This window comes from Tamandua tetradactyla, chromosome 2 (assembly GCF_023851605.1).
Source record: "Tamandua tetradactyla isolate mTamTet1 chromosome 2, mTamTet1.pri, whole genome shotgun sequence".
NCBI classification, from domain to species: Eukaryota; Metazoa; Chordata; class Mammalia; order Pilosa; family Myrmecophagidae; genus Tamandua; species Tamandua tetradactyla.
The window spans coordinates 56,472,006-56,485,575 of NC_135328.1; the positions used below are offsets into that span (position 1 = coordinate 56,472,006).

A 13,570-nucleotide genomic window follows, 5' to 3' on the forward strand; every position below is an offset into this window, starting at 1 on the left:
ATTTGAAGGAGTGACTTGAGTATTCGGGTTGCGGGGGGGGGGGGACATGGGGGAGTGCAGGGTTGGGGAAGGTGAAGGCAGAGAGTTGGCCTGTGCTGGGCAGTGGTGGTCTGGGTCCCACTTCTTGGCGGTACTGTAGGAACAGCCTCAAGATCCAGAGCCCTGGATGGCAACAGCTGCTTGGGTGAGAGTGCTGGGCTCAGAGCAGTCTTCTCCAGGCTCCTGCATCCAACTGTCTGGAGGCCACAAGATGACCAGAGGCATCCAGGTGGACCAATAACTGGGGACCAGACCTCCCCAGTCCTGGCTTTGTGTGAGACTCCATAACTTTGTCTCAATGGAGGGGTCCCCAAGAAAGACAGAGTTTTGCTCAGTCTGAAGAATGGGGGTTATGGTAGATTGAATCATGTCTCCCATAAAGACATGTTAAGCCTAATCCCTGGTCCTATGGGTGTGAACTCATTTGTAAGCAGATCTTTGAAGATAAGGCCAAATTAAGTCAGGGTGGGCCTGATATCCAATCCAATATGACCAGAGACCACCCAAGCAGAGAAAATTGGATACAATGGTGGCAGAAGCCACAGGAGGAGATAGAAAGAGACAGATCTCTAAGTGATGGAGGAGATATTGATTGCTGGCAAATCACCACCAGAACACTACATTTTGTGCAGAAGGCATGGCCTGCTGACACCTTGATTTTGGACTTCTAAAATCATTAAAGTCATTAAATTCCTGTTGCTTAAGACAACCCAGTTTGTGGTATTTTGGTAAAGAAGCCCTGAAAACTAAGACAGGGCTCAGAATCAGAAAGAAGGTGAATTATAGAAAAGAACAAAAGCACTTTTCCTTGCACTGAGATTTTTATCCGTTGTGTTAAGTTCATACATGGATCAAAGTGTGGCTGCACACGGGGCAAAGGTACTACTCTGGACATGCACTGGCTGAAGTCCCAAGGGGTCCTGACAGTCATTAAATCTTAGGAGATTATCAGGCTCTGGGGTGGGGAGAGGGGAAGAACCTGTGATTACCCTGGGTTAGCAAGGAAAGTGGAACCAGTGCGGGCACAGGCAGAGAAGGGGCCCTTTCCCAGAAGGGAAAGCATCTCCAACTTGTAGTATCATGCCGTTTCTGTCCTGCTGCTGAGTGTGGACCCTGAAGACTCCCAAGACAGTGGGTTTCCTGGATCTAGAACATTCAAGATATACTCTGCTGAACGGCATTAAGATGGGCTCAGATTTGGATGACCCAGATCTGCGGGGAGCATCCAGCCCCTAACCGGTCCCCCGTCTGATGGCAACAGCCTCCTCCCCCTCCCCCAGATCTAACCTCCGACCCCTGCAATCTACCCTTTGAAATCGCAAGACTGATGACATCACTCTGCTCCTCAGTGCCCTCAGAAAAATGCCCAAACCCCTTAATGTGGCGTCCCAACCCCTAAATCTCTAAATACGTCCTTTCAAGCTCTTTGCCATAGCCACAATAAATTTTTTACTGCCTCAAATGTGTCATGTCCTTTTTTATCACTAGGGTTGGAATGTCCCAGAACGTGGCCCAGGTGGCCAGGAGATGCCAGATCCAGAAGATGCCTCGGGGGAGGTCTCTGCTGAGGGACTCACCCCAGCAACCCCCAAACCCTCATCCCGAAGACTGCCCCACCCCCCACAGGACGATTCCTGCCCATACCAGAGGGTACAGAGGTGCTTCAGTCGTTCTCGCTGCAGGGTTTTCTGGTTTTTCAGCATGGCATCCAGCTCCTTTTTTACGCCTGGAGGAGTCTGAATCCTCTCACTGGCCATAAACTCACTGGACAGTCAGACACGTTTGTGCATGGAGCAGAGAGGAGGGGAAGGGTGGGTGGGAAAGTGAAGAGGAGACTGAAATAAAAACATTCAGAACCCCCAGCACCCCCATCTCTTAGACCACCCTCAGCCTCTTCCCCTCTATCCTCAGCCTCAGGGACACTAATGAAAGAAGGAGGCAAGGAAGGAAGGAGAGAGGGCAGATGGGAAGAGAAGAAGGGAGGAAGGGAGGGAAGGTAGAAGGAAAGCAGGGGAGGGAGAGGAAGGAGAGAGGGAGGAGGAACCGCCAGAGAAGATCAAGGGCTAAGGTAGGGTGGGGGGCGGAGGGGCAGCAGGCACAGGTCCAGGTTGAGGTCACCAGACAGCTGCCTGCCAACTCTGTGACCTTAAATAAGTCGCACTCCCACCTTAAGCCTCAGTTTCCTCTTCCGTAAACAGAGCTAATGACAGTACCCTTTTCATAAGGTACCTGTGAGGCCTCAGTAAGATAATGCAAGAAAAGCCCTTAGCTCCATGCCTGGTATATGGAAATGCCCAGTACATTTCAGGTATTAGAATCACTGTAGACATTTACTGAAGCATGTAACAGCTTCCCAGTCCTAGTCCCAGAGCCAAGACACTCCATACAGCATCTTCTGGGCCCTTCACTGAAACTTTACCTCCAGGTCCATTAACATGCCCATTTTGCAGAGGAAGAGATAGGCTCAGAATGTACAAGTGACTTGACCAAGGGTCCATGGAAAACAGTGGTAGAGCCAGGCCTTGGGACACTTTTCCTTCACCCCCAGCACCAGACTCTGGTGAAAGTTTCAGGCTTTCCTTTCAAATTTTCAGAGGCACAGCTGGACCTCCCACTTATTCCCAGGACCTACAGCGCAGACACTCCTTGGTGTCCTGCAGACTATTTTGGCCCGAGGTGTCCCTTCCCTTATAAATGAAAACCTTTTTATTTGCTGAAAGCTCCAGGATCCTTAGGCAGGTATATTGAGAAGTGGGTGGGGAGGTACGGGGATGAGCCCTTTCGTCACCCTCCCTCCCATGGGTGAAACTCGCCACCAAGAGTAGGATGTCTCAAAGATGTCCATTCTCTTGGACCCAGTAGCCATGGCTTATATGTAATAGTAGAAAGTAGAAATTATGCAGATTTTCGGAATACTGTTTTCAAACCATTTGTACTGAGCTCAGAAAATGCTTACAAAATCATGTTAAAAGAAAACAAGACACAAAACTGCATCCACAGCACAGGCCTGAGAGAAAATATTCTGAAATGTTAACTGTGCCTCTCAATGTGGGAAACAATTAGCAGTGATGTTTAATTTCTTCTTTATACCTCTCTATTTCTAATTTTTTTTTAACAGCACATATTATTTTTACCACCAGAAAAACGGGCATTTTTGAGCAAAAATAAAAATGGAGACAGAGAATGCCGCCGGCCCCCAGTCAAGCATGGGCTTGTAGCAGCCCCTGACCTGAAGCTCTGCACAAGGGCCTCCTTCTTGAGAGCCTTCCAGGCACTGACCAGGCACTGCCAGCGGTGGTAGCTGCTTTGCTCCTGCTGCAGAGTGGCTTCCATCAGGTTGACAGACAGCTGGGCAATGGACCTCCGATTACCCAGAAGGGCCTGGTTTATAATCTGTGATCACAGGAGGACATTGGGTGGGGGCTCTAATGGGTCTAAGGAAGGTTCAGGTTGGGGGTGGGGAGGGGGAGGCAATAGAGAAGCTAGGAGAGATGCAGGCCAAGGGTCTGGGGCCCAGGGCCAGGGGCTGAGGGGGCAGTGGCAGGACTCTGAGATGCTGAGAAGTCCCAGGAGCTCAGGGGAGGCTTCTTGGGGTTGAACAGGCAGCCATGATGACTAGGTCACCTTTGAAGGCTTCACTTGGACTCTAGCATAACCATTTGTTTGAGACGGGGAAGGGAATCAAGCACACCAGTGGGGTCTAAGTGTTCCACTGGGTTTTATAAATTTCTTCCAAAAGCAGAGTGGTCCAGTCCTCAGAGACTGGCCACATATAGTTGCTATGATTTTTTCCCCAGTTACCAAGTGAGACCACTGCTAGCATATTCTTTGCAATCCTCCCAGTGATTCTCACTTGGATATTTGGCAATGGGATGGAGGGGAGGTGGGACAATTCCTCCTTGGGTGGTGCAGTTTTGCCGTTAGCATTCCTGACCCCCTTAAATGAGAGTTGTCTTCCCAATCCCTCAGCCCCAACCACTGAAACAACCAAATGTGGCTCCACATATTTCCCAAAGCCCTCTGGGGACTTGGCAGTGCCCTAGGGCTGGGGTGAGAACCCTGCCAAGCTTTGAGGGAGAAATCTCAGTAATACATTCACTTTTCATCTGATCCTGACGTGTGATGCCAGTTGTCCCACCAGTGTAGAGGTCACTGGCAAGTATTTCTGAACCTCCAGTTCCGCAGGCATAGTATATAATGCTATTTACAATATAGGGATTTTGTGAAATTAAATAAGATAAATGCACAAAGATCACGTACTCAGTGCTGGTAGTCATAGTGAGTTAAATAAGCATAGGCAATCAAACAGTGAAACACAGCCAGAACACTGGTGTTTCAGAATCTACTACCGGATAAAATGTTATAAAATTTAGGAAATTTTCATTTATCTCAGAACGAGAGCCACCATTGCCGAGCCCTTTTTTCTTGTCTTCCCAATAATCATATAAGTCTTGCTATCCGCATTTTATGGATCGGGAGTTCCAGGCTCAGAGGTGGAGGAATTTCAGCAGCTTTCACATCTGAGCCATGGAGAGGGCAGTCTGTGCTTTGCCCATGACACCAAAGCACAGAAAGCAGCTGAAATACTGAACGCCGGATTCCTTTTACCTGTCTTTGCTGCCACAAGTTCCATTTTTTGACAGACTCAGCTATCTGCACACAGTCGGGAGAGTCATGCAAGCAAAACGCTCTGACAAAACAAGTGTTCAAGGAGGGGAGGGGTTGGCCTTTACTCCAACTTTGGAGACAACATTAACAAGGTTGAATTTCCTGTTTCCTACCCCCATGAAAGCATCTGGGGGAGAGGGCGATGTGGACCAGGGGAAGCAGCCAAACAGATCCAAGAGGCTGATGTGGTTCAGCAACAGGAACTGAAAGCCATCAGAAGAGACAAGAACAACTAGAAAACCAGACAAAAGAACATGTGGGGGTCACTGAGGAGGGTGCAAACAGCCTTTGGATCTCAACGTCCCCAGAGATAGTGAGCCGGCTGTGTAGATCCTTTTCCACTGAACACAGTGGCTGAGATATGTCCTCCTCGCAGCAGTTGGTGAGAATCTGCCAATATGCCTGGTCCCCACTGGACCATGAACTTAGTCCCCGTGAATCCCAGTGTCCAGACTAAAGCCCACATGCAGCAGGTAATCATACAGCCATTATTACCCAAAACAAGGACACCATGTTAGAGGAGGCATGTTTTAAGATGGCAAGAAAATAAGAAATGTATGTTAGAAAGATTTCTATTGAAAATGCTTACAATAATAAAGATGCTGATTTTGAAACATAAGGGGCCAATATGAGTTACTTGGAGATGCTACATATGAGAAGCAAGTCATTCCTGAGACTCCAGGCTACTGGAGTGTCAATGGGTCCCCCTTCTTCTCCCATGAGCTAGCCCCCTTATGATGAAAATCACTCACCATGGCTTCTTTATGAATCAGCCTATACACGTCAGGTTGCATGAGGTAGGATGTTTTTTCTATGATTTCCACATATTTTTTCAACACGTTTTTCAGCTAGAAATGACAAGGTGCTCTTTAGTGACTCTCTCTTTTCTTGGACAAATCAAAAGAAAAACTTAGACCCTGACTGGGCAAGCAAAAAAATCACCAAGGAGTCCATCTACATGCCAACTTACTTTATCAGCTCGCAGGAACTCAAGTGAGTGCAGTGCTTCATCCAGTTCCTTAATCCACTGCTTCCAGAGCAAGAACTTCTCAGCCACCTTATCCCACAGCTCTGACACAGTCTACATGGAGAAGCTGGGGTCAAGCTGGGAAGCTGGAGGGAAGGTAGGGAGAAGGACCAGGCAGGGGCGGATGGGCAAGCACAGCGTGGAGGAACCCTTACTTGGATGGTATAGTCTTTGAGGTTGCAGTCATTTTCTGCCTCTGTGAAGAGACGGCTGATGTCTTCCTCAGACTCAGCCAGCTTTTTCAAAAGAAGCACTCCTGGCTCCACAATGTGAGGTTCCATTTCCTAGAACAAACCAGGAAGGTGATGGCCACAGCACACACACCCTTGGGCAGGAGGGAGCCCTCCCTCAATGGGGCAGTGCGGTCATGGTCCCATCTTCAAAAATGATCACCTTCACCTAGCCCTAAGGAGCTGAGGTCAACTGAGCCAGAATTTACAGTTGAGGACTGGGAAGGGCAGAGGCTGTGAGGCAGGAAGGCTGGTCTCACTTAGGGAACACTCCGGAGACCAGTGTGACTAGGGATAAGGTCTTTGGAGAGGAACAGGGAGAACTGAGTGGGGGTGGAGGTGGGTTATGGCCAGGTGGCATCGGGCAGTCAATGGCAGATCTAGGACTGAGCAAGAGGTCAATAGCTGAGCTATGGCATCAGACCTAGGGTCCATTTCTCGGTTGGCCACTTACATGCCATATGGCAGATTCTCTGGGCTTCAGTGGCAAAGTGGAGACAATAAAAGTACCTAACTTCCAGAGCTGCTCCAAGAATTAAGGGTATCTACGCTCATTGTGAGCTCAGCACCTAGCTTAGCATGCACTCAAACGTGGCTACGAGGACTCTGTCCAAGTTGTAGTAAGCCACTGCAAGCTGGGGTGGAAAGTGAGGGTATGTGCAATGACAAACGCACATACAGGGACATAAAAGGAAGAAGTGGGAGAAGGAGAATTCTCACCATCCCAATTTGCACGATCTCCTCCTGAAAGTTTACCAGAGCTTTCTCATAGTTCTCCTTCTTATAGTCTCTTTGCCCTTGAAGGGTGACAGTGCTTATCTTCTCAGGAACTAGGGGAGAAACAATGGAGGTGATGAGGCTGCCCTCTGAGCTCCAAGGGAATGGAAGAGGTCCCAGGCAGAGAGCACCTGCATGCCGGGGCCTTTTTCCTGAGGATGGACCACAAAGATAGGCAAGCAGTGACAGAAGCTTAAGGAGAAAGAAAAAAGGAACAAGGCCTCAGATATAGTTTAATGCAGAAAAGAAGTTCCAGAATGGCATGTGTAGAATGGTACCATTTATGTTTCATCGAAGCAAATACTTATAAAATGATAATAACCGATGCTCGTATAGTACTTACCATATACCAGATATTGATCTAACTCAATTGGTCTTTATAATGAGGCCAAAAGGCAGGTTCTATTATTATGGCCTCTATTATCATTTTACAAGTGAGGAAGCTCAGGCATGGGGATTAAAGAATAAAGACAGCAAGTGGCTGGGCAGGAACTTGAACCTGGGCAGCTTGGTTACAGAGGACCTGCTCTTACCACCTTGGCCCACTGTCCCCTGCTTATGTACGGGAAGCTATATATATTTAACGGTGGTCTTCCCTTGGGAGAAGAAGTAGTGTCATTAAAGAGGGGGAGTTTTTATTTTCTACTTTATCTCCCTTTATACTGCTTTAATTTTTACAGTGAGATATATCACTTTTTTAATCATAAAGAAAAAGAGCCTTCAATATTGGGTAAAGTCAAACTAGGAAATGGAGTTTAAAGGAAGAAACTGTAGATTGAGAAATGCTACTGTAAAACTCTCAGTAAGGGGAGTAGCATCATTTAGTTATCTGCTTTGCATCAGCCAACTCCGACTTTGCAGGCAGTACCCCAAGTACAAAGGTGAACCTCAGGTGTTGCACATGAGAAAAAAGGACTGCATATCTTTAGAATCTTCCCAGATGGCCTGCTTTTATACAGGGAAAGTTCTTGGCCTCTATTTGTACCTGGCACATTTAATTCATTTTCCATCCCACGTGAACACAGGCTTCTTTAGCATAACTTTTAGATTATCATTAATTGCAAAAATAAAATAGATAGTGAGTATTCTAGAACAGTGGTTCTCAACTTTGACTGCACTTTAGAATCACCAGGGGAACTTCAAGAAATACTTATGCCTGGTCAGGCAATTAAATAAGAATATCCAGATATCAGGCTGGACAAAGATAATTTTAAAAGAGCATCCCAAGTGATTCTACTGTGCAGCAGAATTAAAATCTATTGTTAAAGAAAGTAGATTTTCCGGAGGTGTGAAAGAACAGATATATTCCATTTTTTATTCACTGGTTTATTTGGCCTCATTAATCATGAATTTTTAAAAGCATTTCTATTTCCTATCACAACTGCTGCACAGTCATTTTCCCTCTTCAACATTTATGCCAGATCTTTAAAATCAATACAAAACAAGATACAGGAACCTCAAAAGAAGGTCATATTTGTAACATTAACCTGAGAATCAAGTACATGCTATAGTTAAGAAGTTATCAAAATCATAACTATAATATATAGAGAAAAGGAAAGAAAGGAATCAAAATGGTGTGCTATAAAAAATCAACTAAATACAAAGGCAGGAATTGAGTAATCAAGGAACCAAAAAAACATGTAAAGCATACAGAAAATAAATAGCTAAATGGCATTAGTAAATCTTTCCTTATCAATAATTACCTTAAATGTGAATGGATTAAATTCTCCTATTAAAAGGCAGAAATTGACAGGTTAAATAAAAAATAACATGATCCATCTATATGTTGTCTACAAGAGACTCACTTTAGATATAATGACATAAAGAAGTTGCAAGTAAAAAGATGAAAATAGTAATAAAAAATGGGTGACAATATTACTGTCAGACAAAACAGACTTCAAGTCAACAAAATAGACTTCAAGTCAAGGAGACAAAGAAGAATGTTATATATTGATAAATGGTTCACTCTAACAAGAAGATATGACAATTATAAACATATATGCTCCTAATAATAGAGCCCCCAATATATGAAATAAAAATTGACATAATTAAAGGGACAAATAGATAGTTCTAAATAATAGAGATTTCAATGTGCCACTTTTTAATAACTGATAGAGCATCTAGTCAGAAGAGCAATAAGGAAAAAGAGGACTTGAATATTATAAATCAATTACACCTAACAGATATTTATAGAACACTCTACCCAACAACAGCAGAATATACACTCTTCCCAAGTACATATGGATCATTCTCCAGGATAGACCATACATTGGGCCACAAATCAAATCCTAATAAATTAAGAAAGACTGAAATCATACAAAGTATCTACTCTCATCACAATAGAATGAAGCTAGAAATCAACAGAAGAAAGAAAATTTACAAATATTTAGAAATTAAACAGCCAAGCCATCAAAGAAGAAATTACGAGGGAAATTAGAAAATACTTAAAGATGAATAAAAATGAAAAAACAACATACATTAACTATGGGATACAGGATAGACAATGCTCAGTTTATAGCTGTAAATATAGGCCTCCCATATTACAAAGGAAGAAAAATCACAAATCAATAACATAACTTCACACTTAGAGGAATTAGTGAAAGAAGATCAAACTAAACCCACAGTTAGCAAAGGAAGTAAAGATTAGAGTAAAAATAAATGAAATAGAGACTAGAAAAACAATAAAGAGAATCAACAAAACCAAAAGTTGGTTCTTCAGAAAGTTAAATAAAAGTGACAAATTTTTAGCTAGACTGATAAAGAAAACAAAGAGAAAGGGCACAAATAACAAAAATCAGAAATGAAAGAAAGGAATTACTACTAATTTTATAAAAATGATAAGGATAAGAAAATACTATGAACAATTATATGCCAACAAATTAGATAACCTACATGAAATGGACAACTTCATAGAAATAGACAAATTACCCAAAATGATGAAGAAGAAATAGAAAATCTCAACAGACCTAAATTAGCACAGAAATTGAATTAGTAATGAAAAACCTTTGAAATAGAAAAGTATAGGACTGGAAAGCTTCATTGCTGAATTCTACCAAACATTCACAAAAGACTTACCCTCAACCCTTCTATCTTAGGCGAGCATTACCCTGATACCAAAGTCAGGAAAAGAAAAAATAAGAAAAGAAAATTACAGACCAATGTATCTTATGAATATCGATGCAAAAATTTTCAATAAAATATTGGCAAACTGAATCCAATAGTATAGTAAAATGTTTATACACCATTACCAAATGGGATTCATTTCAAGAATGCAAGGGTAGGTTAACAACTGAAATCAACAACAAAAAATCAAGGCAATGCCACATTAATAGAATGAAGAAAAAGAACACATGATCATCTCAACTAATGCTAGAAAAGGCATTTGACAAAATCTGACACCTTTCATGATTAAAAACTCTCAGAAATTAGGAATAGGAATAGAAATTAGGAATCATTCTCAAGATGATTTATAAAAAATACATACTACCAGCATACTCAATGGTGATTATTTTAGTTTGCTAAAGCTGCTGGAATGTAATGTATCAGAAATGAAAATTATTAAGGTACAAGTTTACAAGTTCTAAGGCCATGAATATGTCCAAATTAAGTCACCAGCAAGAGGTTACCTTCACTCAAGAAAGGCCGATGCTGTCCAGAACACCACTCTGTCAGCTGGGAAGGCACATGATGACATCTTCTAATTTTCTCTACTGGCTTCTTATTTCATAAGGATTCCCTGGGGGTGTTTTCCTTCTACATCTCCAAAGGATTCTGGCTGTGTGGGCTCTGTAGGCACTGAACCTTTTTCCCAAAATGGTTCCCTCTTGAAGGGCTCCAGTAAGCAAACTCACCTTGAATGGGTGGAGACACATCTCGGTGGAAACTATCTAATCGAAAGTTACCACCTACAATTAGGTGGGTCATATCTCCATGGAAACAATGAAAAAGATCCCACCCAGCAAGACTGCATGAATATTAAAGAACATGGCTTTTCTGGGGGTGCACAATAGTTAAAAACTGGCACAGTGATAGACAAACAGCTTTTCCACTAAGATCAGGAATACGACAACGACGCCTGCTGTCATTACTGTTGTTCAACGTTGTATTGGAATTTCTAGCCAGAGCAATTAGAGAAGAAAGAAAAGCCATCCAAATTGGAAAGGAAGCAATAAAACAATCTCTATTCACAGATGACATGATCCTAAATACAGGAAATCCAAAAGAATCCACAAGAAAACTAAGAGCTAATAAATGAATTCTGCAAAGTTGCAGGATATAAGATCAATATGTAAAAATCGGTACTGTTCATCACCATGATCATTTTTTTTGAACATCTGTAGCTCTCCAGCAAAAGAAATAAAAAAGAAAATAGAAAAAAATTCATATATACCATATCCCGTATACAACTATACGATGATATTGTGAGCCACTGATTTACACCATATATAGAATGCTTGTATGTCAAGAATGTTTGTCTGTTTGCTTAAGGTTTACAATAAATACATTTAAAAAAATCAGTACTGTTACTATACACCAGTAATGAATAATTTGAAAAGGAAATTAAGAAAACAATGAAACAATTCCATTTACAATTCCATCGAAAAGAATAAAATATCTCAGAATAAATCATCCAAGGAAGTGAAAGACCTGTACACTGAAAACTGCAAAACATTGCTGAAACAAATTTAAGAACATGTAAATATATGCAAAGACTTTCCATGTAGATGGATTGGAAGACTTAATATTGTTAAGAGGTCAATACAATCTAAAGTGATCTATAGATTCAGTGTAACTCCTATAAAAATTCCCACAGCCTGTTTTAGTAGGAATAGAAAAGCTGAATAGAAAAGCAAGAAACCTGAATAGCCAAAAGAATCTTGAAAAAGAACAAAGCAGAGGACTCACACTTCCTAATCAAAACTTACTACAAAGCTACAGTAATTAGAAGAGTGTGGTACTGGCATAAAGATGGACATATAGACAAATAGAATAGAATTGAGAGTCCAGAAATAAACCTACATCTCTATACCAATTGATTTCAACAAGGTCCCAAATTCATTCAGTGAGGGAAGAATGGTCTCTTCTACAAATGGTGCTGGAACAAGTGGAAATACACATGCAAAAGAAAAAAAACAAATGTGGACCCCACTTTTCAATATATATGAAAATGATCTCAAAATGAAGCAACTACTTAAATATAAGAGCTAACACTATAAAACTCTTAGAAGAAAACATAGGGTAATATTTTCAGGACCATCTATTAAGTAATGGATTTTTGGATTTACAACAAAAGCAGAAGGAAAAAAAGAAAAGAAATAGAAAACAGGATTTCCTCAATATTAAAATCTTTTATGGATCAGAAGACATTATTAAGAAAGTGAAAAGAATACCTGAAGAATGGGAGAAAATAGTTGCAAATCACATATCTGATAAGAGTTTAGTATTCAGAAAATATAAAGTAATCCTACAACTTAACAATAAAAAGACAAACACAATTTTAAAAATGGGCAAAGGATTTGAATAGACATTTCTTCAAGAAGAAACACAAACAGCCAGAAAGCAATGAAAAACTGCTCATGTCATTAGCTGTTAGAGAAAGGCAAACCAAAACCACAAGAAGACGCCACCTCACATCCACTAGGATGGCTATTACAAAATAATGGATAATAAGTGTTGACAAGGATGCAGAGAAGTGGGACCCTTGAACATTGCTGGTGTGAATGGGTAGTGGTGCAGTCGCCGTGGAAAACAGTTTAGTGGTTCCACAGAAATTTAAACCTAGATTTACCAGATTACCTGGCAATCCACTTCTACTAATATACCCCAAAGAACTGAAAATGGACTAAAAAAGATATTTTTTATATCAATCTCCACACTAGCATTATTTACAATAGCCAGAAAGGTAGAAGCAATCCAGATGTTCGTCAACATTGAATGGCTAAGCACAATGTGGTACCATATATGAAGAAATATTATTCGGCCATAAAAAGGAACAAAGTTCTGATGCATGTTACAACATGGATGAATCTTAAAGACATCATGTTGAGTTACATAAGCCAATCACAAAAACATAAATCTTGTATGATTTATCTTACATGAAATACTTAAATAAGCAAAATAGAGACAAAGTAGATAGTGATTATCAGGTGCTGGGAAGAGGCAGGGATGGCGAGTTATGGCTTAACAGGCATGAGTTTCTGTTTGGGTGATAAAAATTGTTCTAGAAATGGATTGTGAAAGTAACATAATACAAAGCATTTGATGTCAATGACTTGTACACTTGAAAATGATTTTCATGTTATGTACATTTTACTACAATTTTAAAAAAAGGAAAAAAGGCATCTCAGATCCAAAACATCTAATGAAATTAACTGAGAAGTCTTTTTTTTTTAATTTTTGGCTTAAACAATGTAAGAGTTTTTATCACAAATCCCTAAAACCTATCATTCAGGATAAAAAATTGTAGCTCTCTCTTAAATTTCAAGTAATTATTTAAGATAAGATGAGACCTGGGAAGTTAAAAGCCCTTTACATTTCCCTTTTTTTTTTGGCTGCGGGGAAGCTACTGCCCCAAACCAGACAAGCAAACGAGCTTCTCTCTAGGTTCACAGCATTCTGATGTGAAAAGCAAACCTGACCTATGAAGGCAGCTAAGACGATAGCCCCGGGGAACTCCTGCCCTGCCCTGCGCCACCACAGCACTCACTGGGTGCCACATGGGAGGGACCCAGCAAGCAAGTAATGCTCAGGGCTTCTGCCACTACCACGCCTCCGACACCTGGCCACCCAAGGTGAGAAAACCCTGTATGCTGCTGAGCAGAAAGGACAC

At 41.6% G+C, this 13,570-nt stretch overlaps 1 protein-coding gene across 4 annotated transcripts in view; it reads right to left on the reverse strand.

Annotated features, from left to right (window-relative positions):
- CCDC180 (coiled-coil domain containing 180) overlaps positions 1-13,570 on the reverse strand; it is a 101,868-nt gene that overhangs the window by 84,251 nt on the left and 4,047 nt on the right. For 3 of the 4 annotated variants that reach the window (XM_077147574.1, XM_077147566.1, XM_077147584.1), the window contains exons 6-11: positions 6,685-6,794; positions 5,890-6,018; positions 5,678-5,788; positions 5,460-5,555; positions 3,269-3,432; positions 1,684-1,803 (exon numbers count right to left, since the gene is read on the reverse strand). In XM_077147574.1, coding sequence (XP_077003689.1) covers positions 1,684-1,803; positions 3,269-3,432; positions 5,460-5,555; positions 5,678-5,788; positions 5,890-6,018; positions 6,685-6,794 — 730 coding nt within the window. The remainder of the gene's footprint in view (positions 1-1,683; positions 1,804-3,268; positions 3,433-5,459; positions 5,556-5,677; positions 5,789-5,889; positions 6,019-6,684; positions 6,795-13,570) is intronic. The other variant, XM_077147592.1, reaches the window with a different exon arrangement.